The sequence below is a fragment of the Tasmannia lanceolata genome, unplaced genomic scaffold (assembly GCF_043159265.1).
Source record: "Tasmannia lanceolata isolate RefF3 unplaced genomic scaffold, GAP_Taslan_0.1 ptg000006l, whole genome shotgun sequence".
NCBI lineage: Eukaryota > Viridiplantae > Streptophyta > Magnoliopsida > Canellales > Winteraceae > Tasmannia > Tasmannia lanceolata.
In genome coordinates, this window is record NW_027518683.1 from 5,040,554 (window position 1) to 5,062,524 (window position 21,971).

The 21,971-nt window shown below is 36.1% G+C and overlaps 1 protein-coding gene across 10 annotated transcripts in view; it reads right to left on the minus strand.

Moving 5' to 3' along the window:
* Positions 1-299: 299 nt before the first annotated feature.
* Positions 300-21,971, minus strand: part of LOC143879388 (uncharacterized) — a 29,005-nt gene continuing 7,333 nt past the window's right edge. For 2 of the 10 annotated variants that reach the window (XR_013251247.1, XR_013251246.1), the window contains 5 exons: positions 1,852-2,097; positions 1,648-1,708; positions 1,467-1,575; positions 1,028-1,193; positions 300-601 (listed from right to left, as the gene is read on the minus strand). Coding sequence is in view for 1 of the 10 variants with exons in the window: in XM_077381745.1 (XP_077237860.1) it covers positions 1,111-1,193; positions 1,467-1,575; positions 1,648-1,708; positions 1,852-1,961 (363 nt within the window). In the remaining 9 variants the exon portion in view is untranslated. Of the gene's footprint in view, positions 602-1,027; positions 1,194-1,466; positions 1,709-1,840; positions 8,289-21,971 lie in introns of all 10 variants that reach the window. The other 8 variants (XR_013251245.1, XR_013251244.1, XR_013251251.1 and 5 more) reach the window with 8 other exon arrangements.

Below are 21,971 nucleotides of genomic sequence, written 5' to 3' on the forward strand. Positions count from 1 at the left end.
GAGGGTTAGGATCATACTATGGAGTTGATCTATGGGATACAACCTACTCACATTATGGGCCAAATGATAAATGGTTTGGATTGTTGTACAAGTAGGCATCGGATGTATTTTAGATTGAATAAATCCCAGGGATTTACTACCCTGCATGTATAGAATTCTCTCATTGGGGATGTTCTTTTGGGATAACAAGCAAGGATAAAAAAAAAACCAGGCCTGCTATTTCCCTGTTTTTCAGCTACTTCACATCCTCTCCTCACTTATGCCTTCTCGATTCTCTCCCTCCCACACCATCATCCATCTCCCACCAACTGATAAACTAACATTCCATGGAAAAAACTTTCATGGAGGCCAAGCATGGCCTTAGTGTTTGGCAAACGCCAGTCCCCCCCGTTCTTGTTCAATCTTTCCATTTCTCCAATGAAAAGAACGCAAAAACATTATCTTCAGAAAAATTGAAACCAGGCACAGAGGTAGAGACCATTCTCTATCCGGCTTCAACGACATGCAGCCCATGCAGATCCTTCAATAGGTCCTACGCTCTGGATGGGCCATGCTCCGAAGGCCAAACCAATCCAATGATTATAAGCATCCAACCAGTGGCCTGCAAGCAGATCAATAGAACAAAGATGAGGAGTGAGGACAGTCCACATTTGATGGGTAAAAGGCTATAAATAGGAAAGATAGGAATGCTCCTTTGGTGCAGTATTTGGACCATAGCCTGTTCAAAGTAGGGGTGCAACATGGGTCGGGCTCAGCCCGAACCCAACGAGCTCAACCCGATTTTGGCTCGGGTTGGGTTGGAATTTTCTTCGGTTGGGTTGGGAAAGCCAACCTGATTTAATTTTGGGTTGGGTTAGGGTTAAGGCCTTGGCAACCCAACCCGAACCCGACCTCAGTCCTCTAATTTTATCATAATTTTCTTAGGATTATGTTTTTTTTGTTTGGCCATATATGAAACCGAATCCAACCAGACTCAACCTAAGCCAACCCAACCCTAGTTGCATCCCTAGTTCAAAGTGGAGCCTACCAGATAGATAAGTATGGAGGTGGTGGGCCAGTACTCCTCTGTACAATATCAAAGTTCAGAAGGTTGACCTTCTCTCCCATCTTTTATCTTTTATCTTCATATCTTAACCTTCTCTGTTTCCAAATCCACCATTCCACCATTACACATATTGAATATAATGCTTTACCTGTAAAGTTTCCATTCCAGAAAACTACCATTCAGATTTCACCTCAAAACCCATGGATTGTTTAGTATCTATTCTCAGGTTGCAGGAATAATAAATCTTGCAGGAATTATAAATCTAGAACTGTCAACTTGCAGGAATTATAAATCTAGAGCTGTCAACTTGCAGGAATTATAAATCTAGAACGGGGTCCTCCTTTGCATTGGTATCCACTGGAATACGAGTGTAATCATAATCATCAAACTTGTAATCCTCATCAAGATCTTCCAGTCTTACCGAAAGCAAATGGTATTGTTACCATCACAGTGAAAGGCATCAAACCAAAAGCACGGGTTATCTTGATCATGCGACCAACCTTCCTCTGAGCTTTGGCACTAATGCAGGTCTGCACAAACGAAAACAGAAACAACTGAAGAAAGATAATCTCTTAAGACATTCGAGATTGTTTTGTGCTCACCTGGGCTTCTTTTGATAATAATCCCGGGTTCTGTAAGAAAATTGGCAAGGAACCTAACATTCTGCATGAAATATCTTATACAGTAAGATGATGGCAAAATTTACTTGAATATTTTGTAGAAAAGAACAAGGATGTTCAAGGATCTAATCACAGTCCAATTATGATAAAACAATGACAAGTTCTGGGGTCTAACCTATCCATCACCTGTTAAAAAGCCAAAGACTGTGACTGTGATGAGATGTGAGGACCTTCAAGACAGTGACGGATATACATTGTAGGGTGGGGCGTAAAATATCCATCACCTGCTGCGCCATATGCCTTGTGCCTTTAGTAGAAGAAACGGCGGATCACATTTTCATTCATTGTAGGATGGCCCAAGAGATTTGGTCCTTTGTGCTAAACTTTTTTGATAAAACAATGACGAGTTCTAGGGTCTAACATATCCATCACCTGTTAAAAAGGTCAAAGATGGTGACTGTGATGAGATGTGAGGACCTGCAAGACAGTGACGGATATACAAAGTAGGGTGGGGACTAAAATATTCATCACCTGCTGCGCCATGTACCTTTAGCAGAAGAAACGGCGGATCACATTTTCATTCAATATAGGATGGCCCAAGAGATTTGGTCCTTTGTCCTAAACTTTTTTGATAAAACAATGACGAGTTCTGGGGTCTAACATATCCATCACCTGTTAAAAAGGTCAAAGACTATGACCGTGATGAGATGTGAGGACCTGCAAGACAGTGATGGATATACATTGTAGGGTGGGGCCTAAAATATTCATCACCTGCTGCGCCATATCCCTTTAGCAGAAGAAACGGCGGATCACATTTTCATTCAATGTAGGATGGCCCAAGAGATTTGGTCCTTTGTCCTAAACTTTTTTGATAAAACAATGACGAGTTCTGGGGTCTAACATATCCATCACCTGTTAAAAAGGTCAAAGACTGTGACTGTGATGAGATGTGAGGACCTGCAAGACAGTGATGGATATACTTTGTAGTCCTAAATAAACTAGATAGGGGTGGCATTGAGAAGAAAAGGGGTAGAATATATCACTTCCCTTACGACAAATACCATGTCCAATTTTAAATCCGACAAGGAAAATGATATGAGCGCACATAAACAGGCCCTGCTGGGACAGCCAGTGATTTTTAGCCACGTCTTCCGGTTGGGAGAATGGTACACCAAATTGCTCATTAAAGTGACAAAAACCACACAAAAAAAAAAAACTGATCGGCCATCACAATGTTGGGTGCTGCTTGTGCGTCTTCCTTGCATCTATGGCACTCTCCCTCAAGTAGACCCTAATCAGATACAGGGAATATTACAAGATGAGGAAAGCCTCGACAAAGTTACTGTGGAAGGGGACTTGATCATGGATCTATGATTTGTGCCTATTCCGGTCCAATTGGGGTTGCGGATGCCAATGAGGGGCTGTGCACCACGGAATTATGTTACTGGATGAGGAAAGCCTTGATAAGGGCAATTTGCACCGTTTATGGATGAGATCCGAGATTTGATTGATTGATATCATTCCAGCATGTCAGAAGGTCAGCTAATAACGAGGCTGATAGATTGGCAAGCGAGGGGAGATTAAGGAGGGACTGGAATTATATGAGTATATGACCACCTTCCTCCATTGAAGATGGGATGATTTATTGTTTCTCGTGTTCCTTTTCAAAGGATCGGCTAAGAAGAGTTGCTCTATTCAACAAGAAGTTTTATCATCGATTGTGCACTGGGTGGGCCGAAGTCCTCCCAAACTTTAGAGCTATGCCTGAATCCACAATTAGACTACTTTAAGTAGAGGTGTGCATGAGCAGGATCATGACCACCAACAAGAAGTTTTATCAGCGATTGTGCACTGGGCCGAAGTCCTCCCAAACTTTAGAGCTACGCCTGAATCCACAATTAGACTACTTTTAGTAGAGGTGTGCATGAGCAGGATCATGTCCACCAACAACAAGTTTTACAATCAACTGTGCACTGGGCCGAAGTCCTCCCAAACTTTAGAGCTATGCCTGAATCCACAATTAGACTACTTTCAGTAGAGGTGTGCATGAGCAGGATCATGTCCACTAAACCTACCCCTCGAAGTGGTTGCCCCTTTCTACTAGGTTGGTTAAGTTGTACTTTGACAGAACCCGTATTGGGAACCTATGCCTGCCGAGCGTGAGGGGTCTTACTCACAACAAGGATGGTGCCCACCAAGTGGGTTTTTTTCAGCCCACTAGGTCGAACAGATGCTAACGCGGCAGAAATACATGCCTTGCTAGCTGGGATTCGCATGGCGGATTTCAAGGACTTTGACGCAATCCCTTGGATGAAGCAGGGGATGCACTATCAATGGAGATCGGCCGATGTGATCAAAGAGATTTTGGATTGATATCGAGGGTTATCCAGTGACTTTCCAACATGTAGGGCACTTTGCCAATAGTGATATTGATTAGTTTTGCCCGCTATACTCAACTCAACTCAACAAGGCCTTTGTCCCAAACTAGTTGGGGTCGGCTAAATGAATCCTTTAGAAAAGTTTCATGAAGAATGTGAAAGGAATCTATCTGGCTCTAATCCTAGCTCTAGTTGGGTTCTTCTACGTGGATCATTTTCTTCCATTCTATCCTATCCAAGGTCATGTTCTCTGTTATGTTCCTAGCTATCAAGTCTTTCCTCACCGTTTCTACCCAAGTCGTTTTCGGTCTGCCGCTACCTCTTTTTACTCCATCAATTTCGCACAAGTCGCCTCTTCTCACCGGAGCATCCAAAGGCCTACGTTGGATATGCCCAAACCATCTTAAGTGGTCCTCTCTCATCTTCTCCTCAATTGGTGCCACCACCACCTTTTTATGAATGTCTTCATTTTTAATTCTATCTAACCTTGTGTGGCCGCACATCCATCTAAGCATTCGCATCTCCGCTACACTCATCTTATGCACATGTTGCTTCTTGGTGGCCCAACATTCTGAGCCGTACAGCATGGCTGGGCTCACACCTGTCTTATAGAACTTTCCCTTCAACTTGTGGTAGGGATTTTACGGTCGCAAAGAACTCCTGAGGCAAGCTTCCACTTCAATCAACCTGCTCTTATTCTATGGTTAACATCCTCTTCAATCTCTTCATCCTCATGTAGAATTGAACCAAGATAGCGAAAGATATCCCTCTTAGGTACCTCCTGTCCAGTCATATTTACTACATCCTCATCCCGCCTCCTTACATTACTAAAGTCGCATTCCATATATTCTGTCTTAGTCCTACTCAGTCTAAAACCTTTGGATTGGATTCCAAAGTAGTTTTCCATAACTCTAACTTAGTATTTACTCCTACTTTGGTTTCATCGATTAATACTATGTCATCTGCAAATAACATACACCACAGCACCTCATCCTACAAACCCTTCCGTAAGCTCATCATAACTAACGTAAAAAGATAAGGGCTTAGAGATGATCCTTGGTGCAGTCCTACTGTGATTAGAAACTCACTAGAAGTGCCATCCGTGGTTCTGACACTAGTTACTGCTCCATCGTACATATCCTTAATCACATCAACATATTTAGTATGCACTTTTTTTCCTTTCAAGAACCCACCACATAACATTCCTGGGAACCCTATCATACGCTTTCTCCAAATCAATGAAAACCATCTGAAGGTCCTTTTTATTTTCTCTAAATCTCTCAATTAACCGCCTAATTAAGAAGATAGCTTCCATAGTCGATCGTCCGGGCATGAAGCCAGACTGATTCTCTGACAGCTTAGTCTCTACTCTTAATCTATGCGCAATTACCCTCTCCGAAAGCTTCATGGTGTGACTCATTAGCTTGATTCCCCGGTAATTGATGCAACTCTGAATATCCCCTTTATTCTTATAAATAGGTACTAATGTACTCTTCCTCCACTCATCAGGCATCTTCTTAATCTTCAAAATATTGTTAAATAATCTAATTAACCAAACCAAACCCACATCTAGAGACTTTTGATTATCTTCCCTCGAGTTTTGATACTTCTGTTTTTTCCTATTTTTTGCTTGGCTTGTTTTCGACCATCCCGGTCCCCCAGCATTTGCCCTGTTTATTTAATGAAACATTAAAAAAAATTTAATTGCCAATAAACTTGGATGACTAAACTGACATGTGCCAAATTGCAATTTCTTCACAGAATTATCTCAAAACTAACTTGCTAAAATGCTAATGGGACGGCAAAAGGAAAATAAAAAACTATGAACTCGTGAAAAGTAAACAAGTACATATACTTAAATCAGTGATTTCTTCACATCGTCAAAATATAGGCAATACTGCAATAGATAACATCAAAGTCCAGTCCTTTAGACGGCTATCCATTCAAGCTGCAATGACAGTAAACAAAATCTACACAATGGGTGCCACACCATATGGACGCCATGCCACCATAAATGAGATGTTATGGGTGAGCCCAGGAAACCATTGCTATAATGTGAGACACTAGAACCCCTATATCTTTGAATGAGAGGAATCATAGAAATTCATTCCTTGGATTTTCAAACCCCATGCCTGATTTCTTCATATTGTCAAAATATAGGTCATACTGCAATAGATAACATCAAAGTGCAGTCCTTTAGACGGCTATCCATTCAAGCTGCAATGACAGTAAACAAAATCTACACAATGGGTGCCACACCATATGGACGCCATGCCACCATAAATGAGATGTTATGGGTGAGCCCAGGAAACCATTGCTATAATGTGAGACACTAGAACCCCTTGTCTTTGAATGAGAGGAACAATAGAAATTCATTCCTTGGATTTTCAAACCCCAGCCAACAGTGAAATGCCTGGTTCCACATCATTAGGGGTGTTCATTATTCGGTTATAACCGAATAACCGAACTGAACCGAATTGGTTCGGTCGGTTCGGTTCTGTTTTTTTTTTTTGGAAATTCGGTTTCGGTTTTTGGTTATCTCAAAAAAAAAAATCGGTTAACCGAATCACCGAAATTATGGATGAAAACCATTTTTTTCCAAAACAAAAGTGCTATATGTGCACTCCGTAGGATGATCAAAACTGTCCATTTGCTTGATCACAACTTAATTAGGTTGTGCTCAAAAATTCATTTCGATCGGATAATCGTAGCCCTCCGATCCAAACCGAGATTTTCCTTTTTTCCCTCTTTTTCTCCCACAATAACCAAATTGTTAATCGGTTCGGTTTCGGTTTATTAGGTTCGGTTATAACCGAATAACCACCATAAGCAACGTTGCCATGTACCTATATTGTAAGAATGATCACAATGCACTACTTTGTGCACTCCCCGGTAAATCTTTGGGAAGGCCCAAGACACACTGAAGAGACCTAAACTGAAATATCAAATTGGTGAAGGTGTTTTATGGGTTAAGGAAGTCCCAAGGTCATTGTTAGAAACTTGGTTGGAGTGATTTTTAACTAGAGCTGCAATCTTGCTCCTTTGAAACATCTTAATCATTCCAATTCTTGGATTTTATTAGTAGCACCCTCTCCCCAACTCACAAGTTGCACCAAAACTGCTCCTGCTCCAACTTTGTACAATTGATGTTTGAAAATTTTTAGACAGTTAGTATCGATGAAGAACAATTCCGATAAGGTTCATTTGATAATTCATTATTAATAAAGACAAGCCTCAACAAGCGTTGTCATCTCACTATGTTAACGGCTAATTAATTAGTGGTTATGATAACTCAGGGATTAATTCTCATTTCTCATTCAACTTCAAAAAATGATTATGCATAGAGATCATGATGAACTGAGATATTTTTTGGGAATGGAGGTCTCCCAAAACTCTTTTATTTTTTAGCCAAAATAAATTGGAATTACATCTCACTCGACAAATTGTAAACCTACTAGCACACATTGGAGCTCAATGTTAATACAGTTCATATGATAGTCGACTTTTACAAGATGCAACATCCCGTCACAAGTTACTTCGTGGGTTGGTATACCAGACTATGCTATGTCCAAATAGTACTCATGCAGTCCACACACGATCATGTTTAATTGTTGTTCATTGCATTATCTAGTGCAGAAGACAAATGCAGATTTACATCAATTACATTGAGTTACTGTATCGATCAAATGACTACTTAGAACTTTGAGTTTTCATCTTAATTTCCTACTCCATGGAACGATAATACTAGGTCAAGCAAGAGTACATACATTTTGGTCTTTCAAATGTATTAGCATATAGAGGTCGATTGCCCCTCATCTAGGAAGAGTTACAGCTTACAAGCAGGATTGTAACATTCCCATGTCCACCACCATGCAAATTGCAAATGACTACTCAGAACTTTGAGCATTCATCTTAATTTCCTACTCCATGGAACGATAATACTAGTCAAGCAAGAGTGCATCCAGTTTGGTCTTTCAAATGTATAAGCATATAGAGGTCGATTGCCCCTCATCTAGGAAAAGCTACAGCTTACAAGCAGGATTGTAACATTCTCATGTCCACCACCATGCAAATTGCATATATGTTTGCCAAAGCCATGAGCCAAACATTCTTTATATGGCGGATGGACTCTCTCGGTTGGAATCTTAAAGCATCATATCTTATCAGGGGAATTCTGGGCATACTTATTCTCAACCAGGATCAAATGATTGGCGATGAAATACAATCGATGCAGAGAATTTCCTCCTGCAAGTTCAACATTAAACCCCCTTCTCAACCAATGAAAAGAAGCCAATTGAAAAAGGCCCATTAGAGACAATTACTTAGATACGCCACTTGGATTTCAATTCCAATGATACTTATAGGGTCGCTAAGGCTGTGCATTTTTTTAATTTTATTTTTTGAATAGTTCGCTAAGGTTGTGCTTTGTCCAATCATATGTATTAAACTATCAGCTAATTTGATTCATTTGCATGGATGTACCCACAGCTACATTGATAAGAAGTTGCTCTAATAATTCAGAAAAATAAGTATCTGCTGGTACCAAAAGCCGTTGAGGGTGTCACGTAAAGCTGTTTCGTTGTCATCTTAGTCTTCTTTAATTTATCCACAAGAAGCCCTGGAAAAAATTCAATTCTAGTGTAAGTAGGGTCGCTGATGCTGAGTATTGTCCAGTCATAAGTATTAAAGTACAGGGTCGCTAATGCTGTGTATTGTCCAATCATAAGTATTAAACTATCGTGGCAGAATTCTAAATGAGGCTTGATGGAACAAGGACATAGGATCATCTGATCAAGGTGTACTCAACAGCAATTTGCCGAACATATGGTTTTTTTATGAAATCATGGGTCCGCCCAATGTCTTTTACGAAGGAGTGTAAACATAATGTTCCTTTTAGCATTTTCCTTTCCTCTTTTGTTGACGAAGTTCTAGAAAGATGTCGGGGGAGGGATTCTAGACCAAGACAGACTCTGTTTGAATGTGCAAGCTGCATGTGAGCCAGGCTTCGCAGGAGGATTGGTCTATATGCAAGGTGTGGAAATATAGGTTGTCCCAATATAGCGTCCCAAATCATTTTCATATGATGAGTGCAGTGTTTAAAAAACTCGTTGAAATAATTGAAAATTTTTTAATAGAAGAAACATTGTAAAGTTGCGATAGTACAAGAAAAAACTGATAAAATTCTCGCAATTAATCCTAAAGTATCTTGAATCCAACAAGGCATCAAGTACTTATCATTCAGAAGAATATGTGCAACAGAAAACAAAGCACAAAAAATATTTATAATTTTGCTAAAAACATTACAACTAAATAAGACTCAAACGTTACTACAAAATTTTGAAAAAAAAACATATAAAACTACAAAAAGTAAAAAAATATTAAAGTATGGTAAAAAAGGGATATCATTTTATAAAAAAATGATAAAAATGGATAAATAATATAGAAAATTTGACTTTAGAAGTATAAAAATCATGCAGTTAGTGAAAATGTAACAAAAAATAAATAAAAAATAATTTTTTTATTAAAGTATTGTAAAAAAGGGATTTCATTTTATAAAAAAATCGTAAAAACGGATAAATAATATAGAAAATTTGACTTTAGAAGTATAGAAATCGTGCAGTTAGTGAAAATGTAACAAAAAAATTAAAAAATCTATTTTTCATAATTTTAAATTCTAATTATTATACTTTTAAATTCTATTTTTAACGTCTACGAATAACATATAATTTTACACTATTTTTAGTTAATTTTTTATTTCGTGATTTCATTGGATATTTCTATAACTATTACAACATAATAATGTAATAGAAAAACAAAATTTAATAGGAACAATTAAAACTTAAACTAATGATAGTAAAATTAAAAACTAAAAGTGGACCAAATTTAAAAGAAATATGACCTAGGTAACAAACATATTTCTTCTTTGTTTGGTTAAATGTTTAGTTTTTAATTTTAATATTATTAGTTTAACTATTAGCTGCTTATTAAATTTTATTTCTCTGTTACATTATTATGTTGTAATTATTGTAAAAACATCTAATAAAATTATGAAATAAAAAAGTAACTCAATAGAATGTAAACTTTACACCATTCATAGAATTGAAAAATAAAATTTAAAAGTATAAAATTTTGAATTTAAAATTGGAAAAAAAAGATTAAATTTTTTTGTGTAGTTTATTTTTCACTATATGTATAATTTTCATTCTTTTAAAATCGATTTTTTTATGTTTAAGTATTCTTTTTATGACATTTCTAGATTTTCTTATACATTTATTTCTATTCAAAATTTTATAACAATTTTTGTGTGTTTTATTTTGTTGCTTACAATAATTATAAATTTTTTATTAGAGTTTTAAATACTTTTTGTGCTTTGTTTTTTGTTTGCTATGTATAATTTTTAACTTTAAAATGATAATTTTTCATATTAAATATCCTCTTTTATGATACTTTCAATTTTTTACTTTTGTATTTTTTTTTTGAATTTTTTATTTTGAAAAACAGCTTGCCTCAAAACTACTTTTTATTAATTTTACGTATCCCCTTTTTTATACTTTAATTAGTATTAGAATTTTTTTTAAGAGGGCGAGCATTGGCGCAACGGTAAGGTTGCTCCATTGTGACTTGGTGATCACGGGTTCGAGTCACGGAAACAGCCTCTCTGCAAAGCAGGGGTGGTGGTAAGGCTGCGTACATCTAGCCCTCCTTAGACCCTGCAATGGCAGGAGCCTCGTGCACTGGGCCCCGCCCTTATTTTATCAATATTAGAAATTTTATCATAATTTTTGGAATTTTATATTTTGTTGCTCATTCTTCTATGCCTTATTTTAAATATAACGTTTTTATATTTTGTTTTTGTACCTTGTTTAATTATAAACTTTTTACTGAAATTTTGAATATTTTTGGGCAAACATTCTTATATTTTGAATAATGTATTTAAATATAACGTTTTTATATTAGGTTTTTTTCTATTGCAAACGTTCTTCTAAATGATGAAAATTAATTTAACATACAAGAAATACATTTAAAAGAAAAAATCATTAATAACCCTAAAAAACATAAAAAAATCGTTACTAACCCTAAAAAAACATAAATTGAAAGGATTAAATTAAAAAATATATATGTAAAAACCCTATGTGAAAATTTTCTAAAGGATTCATTAGCAGACCCCAACTAGTTTGGGACAAAGGCTTAGTTGAGTTGAGTTGAGTTTGTATATGTATAAAGCCTCCAAATAAACATAAATTGAAAAGGAATTAATTAAAAATATATATATATGGAAAAGCCCTCCAAAAAACACAAATTGAATATAAAGTAAAACACAAAATATAAAAGAAACAATTCGTTAAAAAAATTTCTATAACCATCACAAAATCGAAATGTAAATAAAATGAAATATTAAAATCTTAGGGTAACTCCTTTTCAAAAAAAAAAAATCTTAGGGTAACTAATGTAGTAGAAAAATAAAATTTAAAATGTACAAAAATATTAAACTCTAAATAATATTAAAGGGAAGTGATATATCCGCCCCTTTTGATCACTAGGTACGTCAGTGTTTGTGGCAATCAGGGGCATTGAATTCTTCTGACAAAAGTACAACAACCCCCTCTTTAGCCACTGATACACTGATAGGGGGTGTTCCTGGTGATCGATCAGAAGGAACGGATAAATCATTTCCCGTATTAAAATTATAAAAAACAAAACTTAACAAAACAAAGAAGACTCTAAAATAATTAAAAAATAAATAATGGTAATAGAAAATAAAATAATAGTAAAATTTTAAGAAAAAGATTAAACATAGAAGATATGTAAAACAGATAAAAAGGAAAAAATTATGAATCTATACTTTTCCCTGGTTCCGGGTATGCTTGTTCCAGTGCAGGACGACGGGACCCTTGGTCCCCAATGCCTTTCTATTATCAATGAAAATTATGAATCTAATTGAGTTACAAAGAACCTTCAAAATGAAAATTTAATAAAAATAAAAAAGAATAGAAGTAGAATAATAAATAAACATAAAAGTAAAAAATGTCATCATGCAAATTTAGGCATATGATTGAGATGCTGCGAGAGAAACCTGCAAGAGGTGGAATCACAGATTTGGATAGAATGCCCGATGGATAGAAACGTTTGGCGCCAGAGGGAAGGAAGGTAATGCACAAGCTATTAGGAAGCAAATAGAGACCAGAGGATGGAGATTCCCAGAGCGAATGAGTCAACAATGGCATACCAGAAAAGTCGCAGAGAGACGAGATTAGATATCGCTACTAGGAAGAGGAAGGAAGGCTTGGGGCTGGGGAGGTGCTCCAAATGCTATTTTATAAACTTTAGGAGGAGACCGAATGCATGGTCTGTAAAAAGATATGGTCTAAGCATGCATGGAAACTTAGGGAAACAACAAACTAGAGAAATATGGTCTAAGCATGCTTGGAATCTTAGGGAAACAACAAACTAGAGAAATATGGTCTAAGGATGCTTGGAATCTTAGGGAAACAACAAACTAGAGAAATATGGTTTCTAAGGGGCAAACAAAAGCAAGGGAAGGGATGATACTCGAAAATTCTACAAGGGAGGGAGTAGAGGCAGAGAACCTACAGGAGGAAAATCCTCCTTCGTGCGACGAGAACTCAGAGGAAGGTATGATGATGCCAATGAGGACGGTATTCTTAAGAATAGGAGGACCGACCCGCTATTCGTCAATGAGGAAATCTGGACGGAACGGATAGAACTCCAATCAATCCCGGGGGTGCAGAGAGGAATTTGGGCTTGGCTAAGAGAGAACGCTGAGGAAGATTGGAATCGGGTAAAATCTTGGCTGATGGAGGTCAGTAGCATAGGTGAAGATGTATGTGCTCTCCCTATAGCTCTCAGGGAAGCGATTATTGTCCTTCTACTCGAACTTAATGTTGTAGACTTTAAAGACGTTTGGTTGAAAAAAGAAGATTGTCCCTTCGAGGACATGGATATGCGGTTCTCTAAAATCTTGGCTGATGGAGGTTAGTAGCATAGGTGAAGATGTATGTGTTCTCCATATAGCTCTCAGGGAAGCTATTATTGTCCTTCTGCCCGAACTTAATACTGTAGACTTTAAAGGCGTTTGGTTGAAAAAAGAAGATTGTCCCTTCGAGGACATCGATATGTGGTTCTCTAAAGATGCTGGTTCTTTGAATAGAAGAAAACTTAACTGTTTTCTTATCACACTCCCTATAACCCTTGTGGTTAGTGTTCTGTTTGTATGATCGCATGATTGCATCTTATTTCTTGGTTTCTACTTCAAGGAAAATAGGACAACTCTTAGGATTATGAAGAAAACAAAGCAAAACCCACATATTCTTAGATAGGAGTCCTCAAGGAATATGAAGAAAAGATAGAAAACCCTACTCTATGTCGGTGCATTTTCTATTAGACACCTCCTATTTATCTAGCGGTTAGTTTTGTCATGTTTCTGCAGCTCTATTCTCTGAACAGAAATTGAAAGATGACTCATTTCTTTGAGTAGAAGAAAACTTGGTTTTGAAGATCTAACAAAACTTGGGAGGGCTCAGGGCTTATGAAGAAAATAAAGAAAATTCTCCACGTTTGGGCATTACCTTATCAGACAAATAGTCATGTTTGGGCAGCTCTATTCGAAGATCACATCGCCCATCTCATTTCTTGGGTTCAAGGAGGGGGAGTTCATACGGATTATGAAAAAAATAGAGGAAACTCTAGTATCTGTTTGTGGATTTTCTTATCACACTTCCTATTTCCCTTGTTGTTAGTGTTCTACTTGTGGGATCGCATGAGTGCATCTCATTTCTTGGTTTCTACTTCTAGGAAAACAGGGCAACTCTCAAGATTATGAAGAAAACAAATCAAAACTAACATATTTTTAACGATTCTTTTGTTTGATGGACATGCTTTGTGTAAGATTTGTTTTCCCTACCAAAATAATTAGCCAATGAAGTTGCTACCCTACCATTGAAACTTTCGATTGAACTGATTTTACAGCTATCTGTTTGTGGTATCGCATGAGTTGCTACCCTCGAATTAAGATCATGCCGTCAGGTTGTCGGCTTAGGAAACCCTCGCCAACTCTTGAAAACATTGAAAATTTCAAATTGAGTGACTTGTTGGGTCCTCGAAAAGACAACTACTATTTATAGTGACGAATCAATTCAGAACCTATTTATCTCGTTTAGTGATGAATTCAATAAGCTTTATATTTCATATAGCTTAGCAAGAAAAGACAACTACTATTTGTAAACATGCTGAGAAAAATGTTAGCTCTAACATAAATGTAATGCAGCAACTAAAATTTAAAAAAATACAGAATAATCAGCAAATCAGTCTCAATCTATTAATTTGAATCACTCTAACACTAATATCCAGAATGACATAATTGAACTGAAAAAACATGAACCGAAATCCAACTGAATTCATACCAGCTCTAAACCCTATAATCAGCAAATTAGTCTCAATCTAATAATTTGAATCACTCTAATATCCAGTTTCAATCTATAATCAGCAAATCAGTCTCAATCTAACACTAATATCAGCAAATCAGTCTCAATCTTAATCTAACACTAATATCCAGAATGACAAAATTGAAATTGCAAAAATGGTGTAACTTACAAAAAAACATGAACAGAAATCCAACTGAATTCATACCAGCTCTAAACCCTATAATCAGCAAATCAGTCTCAATCTAACACTAATATCCAGAATGACATAATTGAAATTACAAAAATGGAGTAACTTACGAAAAAACATGAACAGAAATCCAACTGAATTCATACCAGCTCTAAACCCTATGATCTATGCAAGTTAGAGTATCAAATAAAATATCAATTAATGGAAGAAAAGATAATGTATTTCAAAAGTATAATTCGTCGTATTAACATAAGACAATTCTCTATGGTGCTTAGATGGCAATGAGAAACTTGTCATAAAAGATCTTTAGAATTAATTAAAATGATTTATCTAAAGAGATACACTTTTGAGATCTATGATAAGATTTGAATGATTGCAAACATTTGTTGCTTTCTATTAGTAATAATTTTTTGTACTTCAATTGACTAAGGAGTCGTCATTTATAATGCAATTGAATATTGTTAACCTTTAGGGATGTGTAGAATATACTAGTTGTATGGTTGATGTTATCATATGTTAGGGAGCACATGCTCATGCGTAGAGTAGGTGCATCCTATGCTTCTTACTGGAATTTTTGCTACATTAATCAAATCAAAGCAATTCTATGTATCTTTGACAAACAACTTGAAGTATTCATACAGATGGTAGGTTACAAGTTACCACATTACTGAAAATCTACTATCGTATTATTGCTTACTTGTGGACATTGGTCAATTAGGTCGTCAGGTCAAAAGAGAGGAAATTTATTCTATCTGTGTTGTGCCCCTAAAACCTAGAATATAAGGAGAATATCTCGACTTAACATTTAATGTGAACTAATCCACCTATGCGAGGAAGTGAGACATTGGTCAATTAGCTCGTCCGGTCAAAAGAGAGGAAATTTATTCTATCTGTGTTGTGCCCCGAAAACCTAGAATATAAGGAGAATATCTCGACTTAACATGTAATGTGAACCAATCCACCGATGCGAGGAAGTGAGACATTGGTCAATTAGGTCGTCTGGTCAAAAGAGAGGAACTTTATTCTATCCGTGTTGTGCCCCGAAAACCTAGAATATAAGGAGAATATCTCGACTTAACATTTAATGTGAACTAATCCCACCTATGCGAGGAAGTGAGAGTGTTGCGATACTTGTAAATCTACTATCGTATTATTGCTTACTTGTGGACATTGGTCAATTAGGTCGTCAGGTCAAAAGAGAGGAAATTTATTCTATCTGTGTTGTGCCCCTAAAACCTAGAATATAAGGAGAATATCTCGACTTAACATTTAATGTGAACTAATCCACCTATGCGAGGAAGTGAGACATTGGTCAATTAGCTCGTCCGGTCAAAAGAGAGGAAATTTATTCTATCTGTGTTGTGCCCCGAAAACCTAGAATATAAGGAGAATATCTCGACTTAACATGTAATGTGAACCAATCCACCGATGCGAGGAAGTGAGACATTGGTCAATTAGGTCGTCTGGTCAAAAGAGAGGAACTTTATTCTATCCGTGTTGTGCCCCGAAAACCTAGAATATAAGGAGAATATCTCGACTTAACATTTAATGTGAACTAATCCCACCCATGCGAGGAAGTGAGAGTGTTGCGATACTTGTAAAAGTTATACCCCCCCCCCCCTAACAAATTGCCATCGGTCTTAGATTTACTATTTGCGATTAATCTTGATGGCATCATTATTGATTGGATTATTTTCTGAGTATCTATTATTGGAATGCTCTTATTGTATTCTTTTTGTCCTCTCTTCCATTGCATGTGCGGCACATTGAAGGGTGAATTCATTCCGGGTTATTTTCTGAGTATCTTATTATTGGAACAATCTTATTGTATTGCTTTTGTCCTCTCTTCCATTGCATGTGTGGCACATTGAAGGGTGAATTCATCCCGGTCGATCATTTAGACATTTTTGCTTGAGATTTAAGTCGTACTAAATGATGTATTTCATGTCTTTTGTCCTCATTGGTATTCACTAGAGCTGAAATTTCATCATCAGCCTTTGATTTATTAGCCTCAGGCCGTGATCCCATGACATCAAATTGAGGAACTGTTTTAACTGCGAAGATAAAACCAATTCATCCCGGGTTATTTTCTGAGTATCTTATTATTGGAACAATCTTATTGTATTGCCATTGTTCTCTCTTCCATTACATGTGTGGCACATTGAAAGGGTGAATTCATCCCGGTTTATTATTTTGACATTTTTGCTTGAGATTTTCAGTCGTACTAAATGTTGTATTTCATGTCTTTTGTCCTCATTGGTATTCACTACAGCTGAAATTTCATCATCAGCCTTTGATTTATTAGCCTCAGGCCGTGATCCCATGACATCAAATTGAGGAACTATTTTAACTGCGAAGATAAAACCAATTTTTCCATGTTTCGCTACGAATTTGGATTACTCTGGATTTGGGAGAAGAGGGGAAAAACTAAGAACTTGAAAATTTGGATTCTAGATAATCTACTGCAAAAATACTAGGAATAACAAGAGGGACAAAACTAAGAAGATTTGCAAGAACATATAAGAAGAAGAAGAAGAAAAGAGGGAAATATGAGGAGGAAAAATGACATACCTTCTTGAATCTTTGAAGGCGGGCGAAGTTGCTCCTCATTCAGAACCAGAAACGTGGCGAGACAACAAGCAAGTCAGAGAGAGAGAGAGAGAGACATAAAATTTAAGAGGAATGCTAGGGACAAGCAGCTAAAATACCAAAAGTAAAGATTTGTCCATTTTCTTTCGCATATTTGCCTCTTTTATTAATGGATTTAACTTCATAATCGGTCAACAGGTAAAACCTCTCTCTCTCTCCTTCACACACAACCTCGCTTTCTCCCTACCTCTCTTTGATAAAGAGCTTCAATGGCTGTGAAATTTCATTGAGTGCACTAGACACCCGAGGTAAGTTACCACTTATAACCATAGAGGAAGATCCCGATAGGCATGGAGCTTGCACAAGAAATAGGTAGTACTGATGCAACAAAACCCAGATGGTTTGGGAACTGCTAAGCCCCCAGTATGAGAACCCCTGATATCCAAGTAAAGAACATACGGGTTTGGGAACAAAGATTTGGGATCTGACAGGTTTCAATGGCTTGGCAATGGATGCCATTCAAAAAACAAATGGCTCGGCCATGGGGTCAGGGTAGCTTGTAGGCTGGTAGTACTAATGCAGCAAAACTCAGATGGTTTGGGAACTGCTAAGCCCCGGTATGAGACCCTGATATCCAAGTAAAGAACATACGGGTTTGAGAACTGACAGGTTTCAATGGCTTGGCAACGGATGCCATTAAAAAAAAATGGCACCATGGGGAAAGGGTGGCTTGTAGGCTGGTGAGCATGTGGGCCTATAGGCTAGTGAGCATGTGGGCCTGTAGGCTTGGAGGCTGGTGAGCATGTGGGCCTGTAGGCTAGTGAGCATGCCACAATGGCGAATGTGGGCTTGTAGGCTAGTGAGCATGCCACCATGGTGAATGTGGGCTTGTAGGCTAGTGAGTATGCCACCATGGCGAATGTGGGCTTGTAGGCTAGTGAGTATGCCACCATGGAGGTGGATTGGATGGGTTTTCAGGATAGTGTGTAGTAGTCATAGATGGCATTCCAGAGGTTGCAAATGCAGGCCAATAGCTAATCTCTGAATCGGTCCATCGATCCAACTTCATGTCCGAAATGATTTCGCAGCAGATTTTCAAGCTCGACCAACAAACCATGATCGTCACTACAGACAAGAAAAACATGCCTAGCCAAATCCTGTTCTTCTCTTCTTTGGTCTACTTACACTTTCTATTTCATCTAAGTCGGTCAATGGAAATTAAATTGGTTGTACTACCACTATCGTATTTTCTAGAAATTTAACAATGAGTATCCGACTGGAATCTTGTTTGATATCTCTAGAGATGGATTTTGAAATCCTATCAACACTCTCGTTGTACTACCGCTATCGTATTTTCTCGAAATTAAACGAGGAGTATCCAACAGGAATCTTGTTTGAAATCTCTAGAGACGGATTTTGAAATCGTATAAGTACTCCGGGGAATGTGTTAGCCTCTTTATTACAAGGGGAGTCCCAAAACATGGGGTAATTTCACTAGTTTAGGTTTTTTTAAACATCACTGTAAGATTATAAGATGAATGCTCGACTGAACTCAACTCAACTAAGCCTTTGTCCCAAACTAGTTGAGTCAGCTAATGAATCCTTTAGAAAATTTTCATGAAGAAGGTGAAAGGATCTACTCGGCTCAAATTGACTAAGTCTAATCCTGACACTAGTTGGGTTCGTCTGCATGGATCATTTTCGTCACTATAAGATTAAAAGATGAATTTGATGCTAGGAATTAGGTTTAGAGGACTGAAGCAAAACATAATGCCACAGAGAGAGAGAGAGAGGAGTGACCTTTTTGAACAGTTGAGTCAGCTAATGAATCCTTTAGAAAATTTTCATGAAGAAGGTGAAAGGATCTACTCGGCTCAAATTGACTAAGTCTAATCCTGACACTAGTTGGGTTCGTCTGCATGGATCATTTTCGTCACTATAAGATTAAAAGATGAATTTGATGCTAGGAATTAGGTTTAGAGGACTGAAGCAAAACATAATGCCACGGAGAGAGAGAGAGAGAGGAGTGACCTTTTTGAACAGTGGTGAGAAAAGAGGAGGGAGTATGCAGAAGAAAGGGTGGATCTTTTACCTTTTAGAATTTTAAAGTTATGTGTGTTCTAATCATTTGCTCGTGTGTTTTCATGCGACTCTTTAGCTCTTGACCCAAGCATTCCTCAAAATTTTAGCAGTGTAATAATAATAAACACAAAAAATTAGAGATCATTATAAATGTAAAGTAACCGAGAGGGCGAGCCTTGGCGCAACGGTAAGGTTGCTCCATTTTGACTAGGTGGTCACAGGTTCGAGTCACGGGAACAACCTCTCTGCAAAGTAAGGCTACGTACATCTAGCCCTCTCCAGACCCCGCAAAAAAGATAATAAACAAAATGATATGGTTTGAAAAATAAAAAATATAAGACCAAAATAGAAAAAGGAAAACTCTTTAAATCTAAATATAAAAAACCTCTAAAATAAAATTAAATATATATATATATATATAGAATATTATATAAAACCACCATTCAAAAAAAGAATATTATATAAAACCCTAAAAAATAAAATAGAAACAAATTGATAATAAAAAAATAAAAAATTCCATAAACATCCCAAAATCAAAGTGTAAATAAAATGCAATAAATTAAAAACAGAAAAATATTAAACCGATAAAAAAGTGAAAACCTATGAATCTAGATGAGTTGTCAAGAACATTCCAAAATAAAGATTACATAAAAATAAATAACAACAATATAAAAACCCTTCAAAAAAAAAACAATGAATCTAGATGAGTTTATAAAGAACATTCCAAAATAAAGATTACATAAAATACCTAAAAAGAATATAAAAACTCTTCAAAAAAATAAATAAAACATAAATAGGATATAAATAAAGAGAAACGATAGAATGAAGGGGACGCCGCGCCCGTTCAAAAATCAAACCCCATTGGTCAGTTTCAGCAAAAGTCAAAGTTGTTTCTGTTTTTCTGCGCCATCCACTTTTTTCGGCGCCATCTTAAATGCACTTGATGAAACGGACCAATCGGGGCCACCCTTGAAAGCGGTTTTTTGCAAGGGTTCCCCGTTCATTCTATCATTCCTCTAATATAAAATACTTAAAAATAAAAGAAACAAATCAATAAGAATAAACAAAAAATAAATAGAAAATTATAAAAGACACATAAAACATAAAAGAAACAAATCATTAAGAAAAATTCTGGAAATATCACAAAATCAAAATGTAAATAAAATGACATAGTTTAAAAATGATAAAAAGATAGAAAACTAATAAAAACCAAAAAGAAAAAAATAAATCTAACTGTTCAAACCAAAAAATAAATAAAAAGAATACATACATATAATACGATAAAAAGAACATTTAAGAATGGGAATTGTTAGCGTCCATCACAAAAGGCATTTCGCGACTGGTAAGTCGGATTTCAGACCAGCCACCTCGTGAATGGAGACACAAAAGCTGTTGTCTTCATTCACGAGGTGGCTGGTCTGACATGCGACAGACCAGCCGCGAAATGCCTTTTGCGATGGACCCTAGCAAATCCCTTTAAAAATATAAAAGCAAATGCTTCTTAAATTCACACATAAGGAAATATAATACAATAAATTGAAAAAACAAAGGAGTAACAAAATATAACAAAATCCCAAAATTATTATAAAATTTGAAATATTACAGAATCACAAAAGGAGATACGACTAGATAGGAAACAAATAAAAGAAAGTTATAAATACAAAGCAACAAATGTCCATTAAAAAAATAAATGTAATAGAAAAATAAAACTTTGTTTTCAAATGGGGTCAGAAAATAAAACATAAAAAGTAAAACTTATAAAACTTTTAAATTTTAAACAAAATTAAAATAAAATAGTTAAAATTAAACAAAACAAAGAAAACATGAAATATCAATATACAAGGAAATATTATTTGCCAAAAGATAAAATAATAAGACATAATTTTAAAAGTAAAAATTAATTTCAAATGCAAAAAAAAGAAACAAATAAAAATAGAATACAAACACAAATAATTTAAATTATGATAAAAATGTCATAATTAGATAAGACAAAGTAAAAAAACGAGCAACCAAAATATACTTGAAAAAAACATATAAAAATCGCAAAAAAAAAGTCGCAATAATTCCTAGAGTATCTTCAATCAAAACATTATAATTAAAACTTTTGAGTATTTTATCATTCAGAAGAATGTGTGGAATAGAAAAGAAAGCACATTTTTTATAATTTTGCTAAAACATTATAATGTGAAAATAAGACTCAAAAGTCATTATAAAATTTTGAATACTAATAAGACTACAAAAATAAAAAGGGTGATGATATTTTCACCCCCCCCCCTTGCAGTACTTGCACCCCCCTGTGGAATAGAAAAGAAAGCACATTTTTTTATAATTTTGCTAAAACATTATAATGTGAAAATAAGACTCAATAAAATTTTGAATACTAATAAGACTACAAAAATAAAAAGGGTGATGATATTTTCACGCCCCCCCCCCCCCCTATAACGTGATTTGACATAAAGTTGCCCACTTTTCACGTCAAATCAGGTTATAAGGGGGGTGTGCACGTAATGCAAGAGGGGTGAAAATATCATCTCCCAAATAAAAATTCTAAGAGTAACGTAAAGGGGGGAAATAATATAGATAGTTGGACATCTTCAAAAACACATATAGATTAGTTGGAATTTAAAA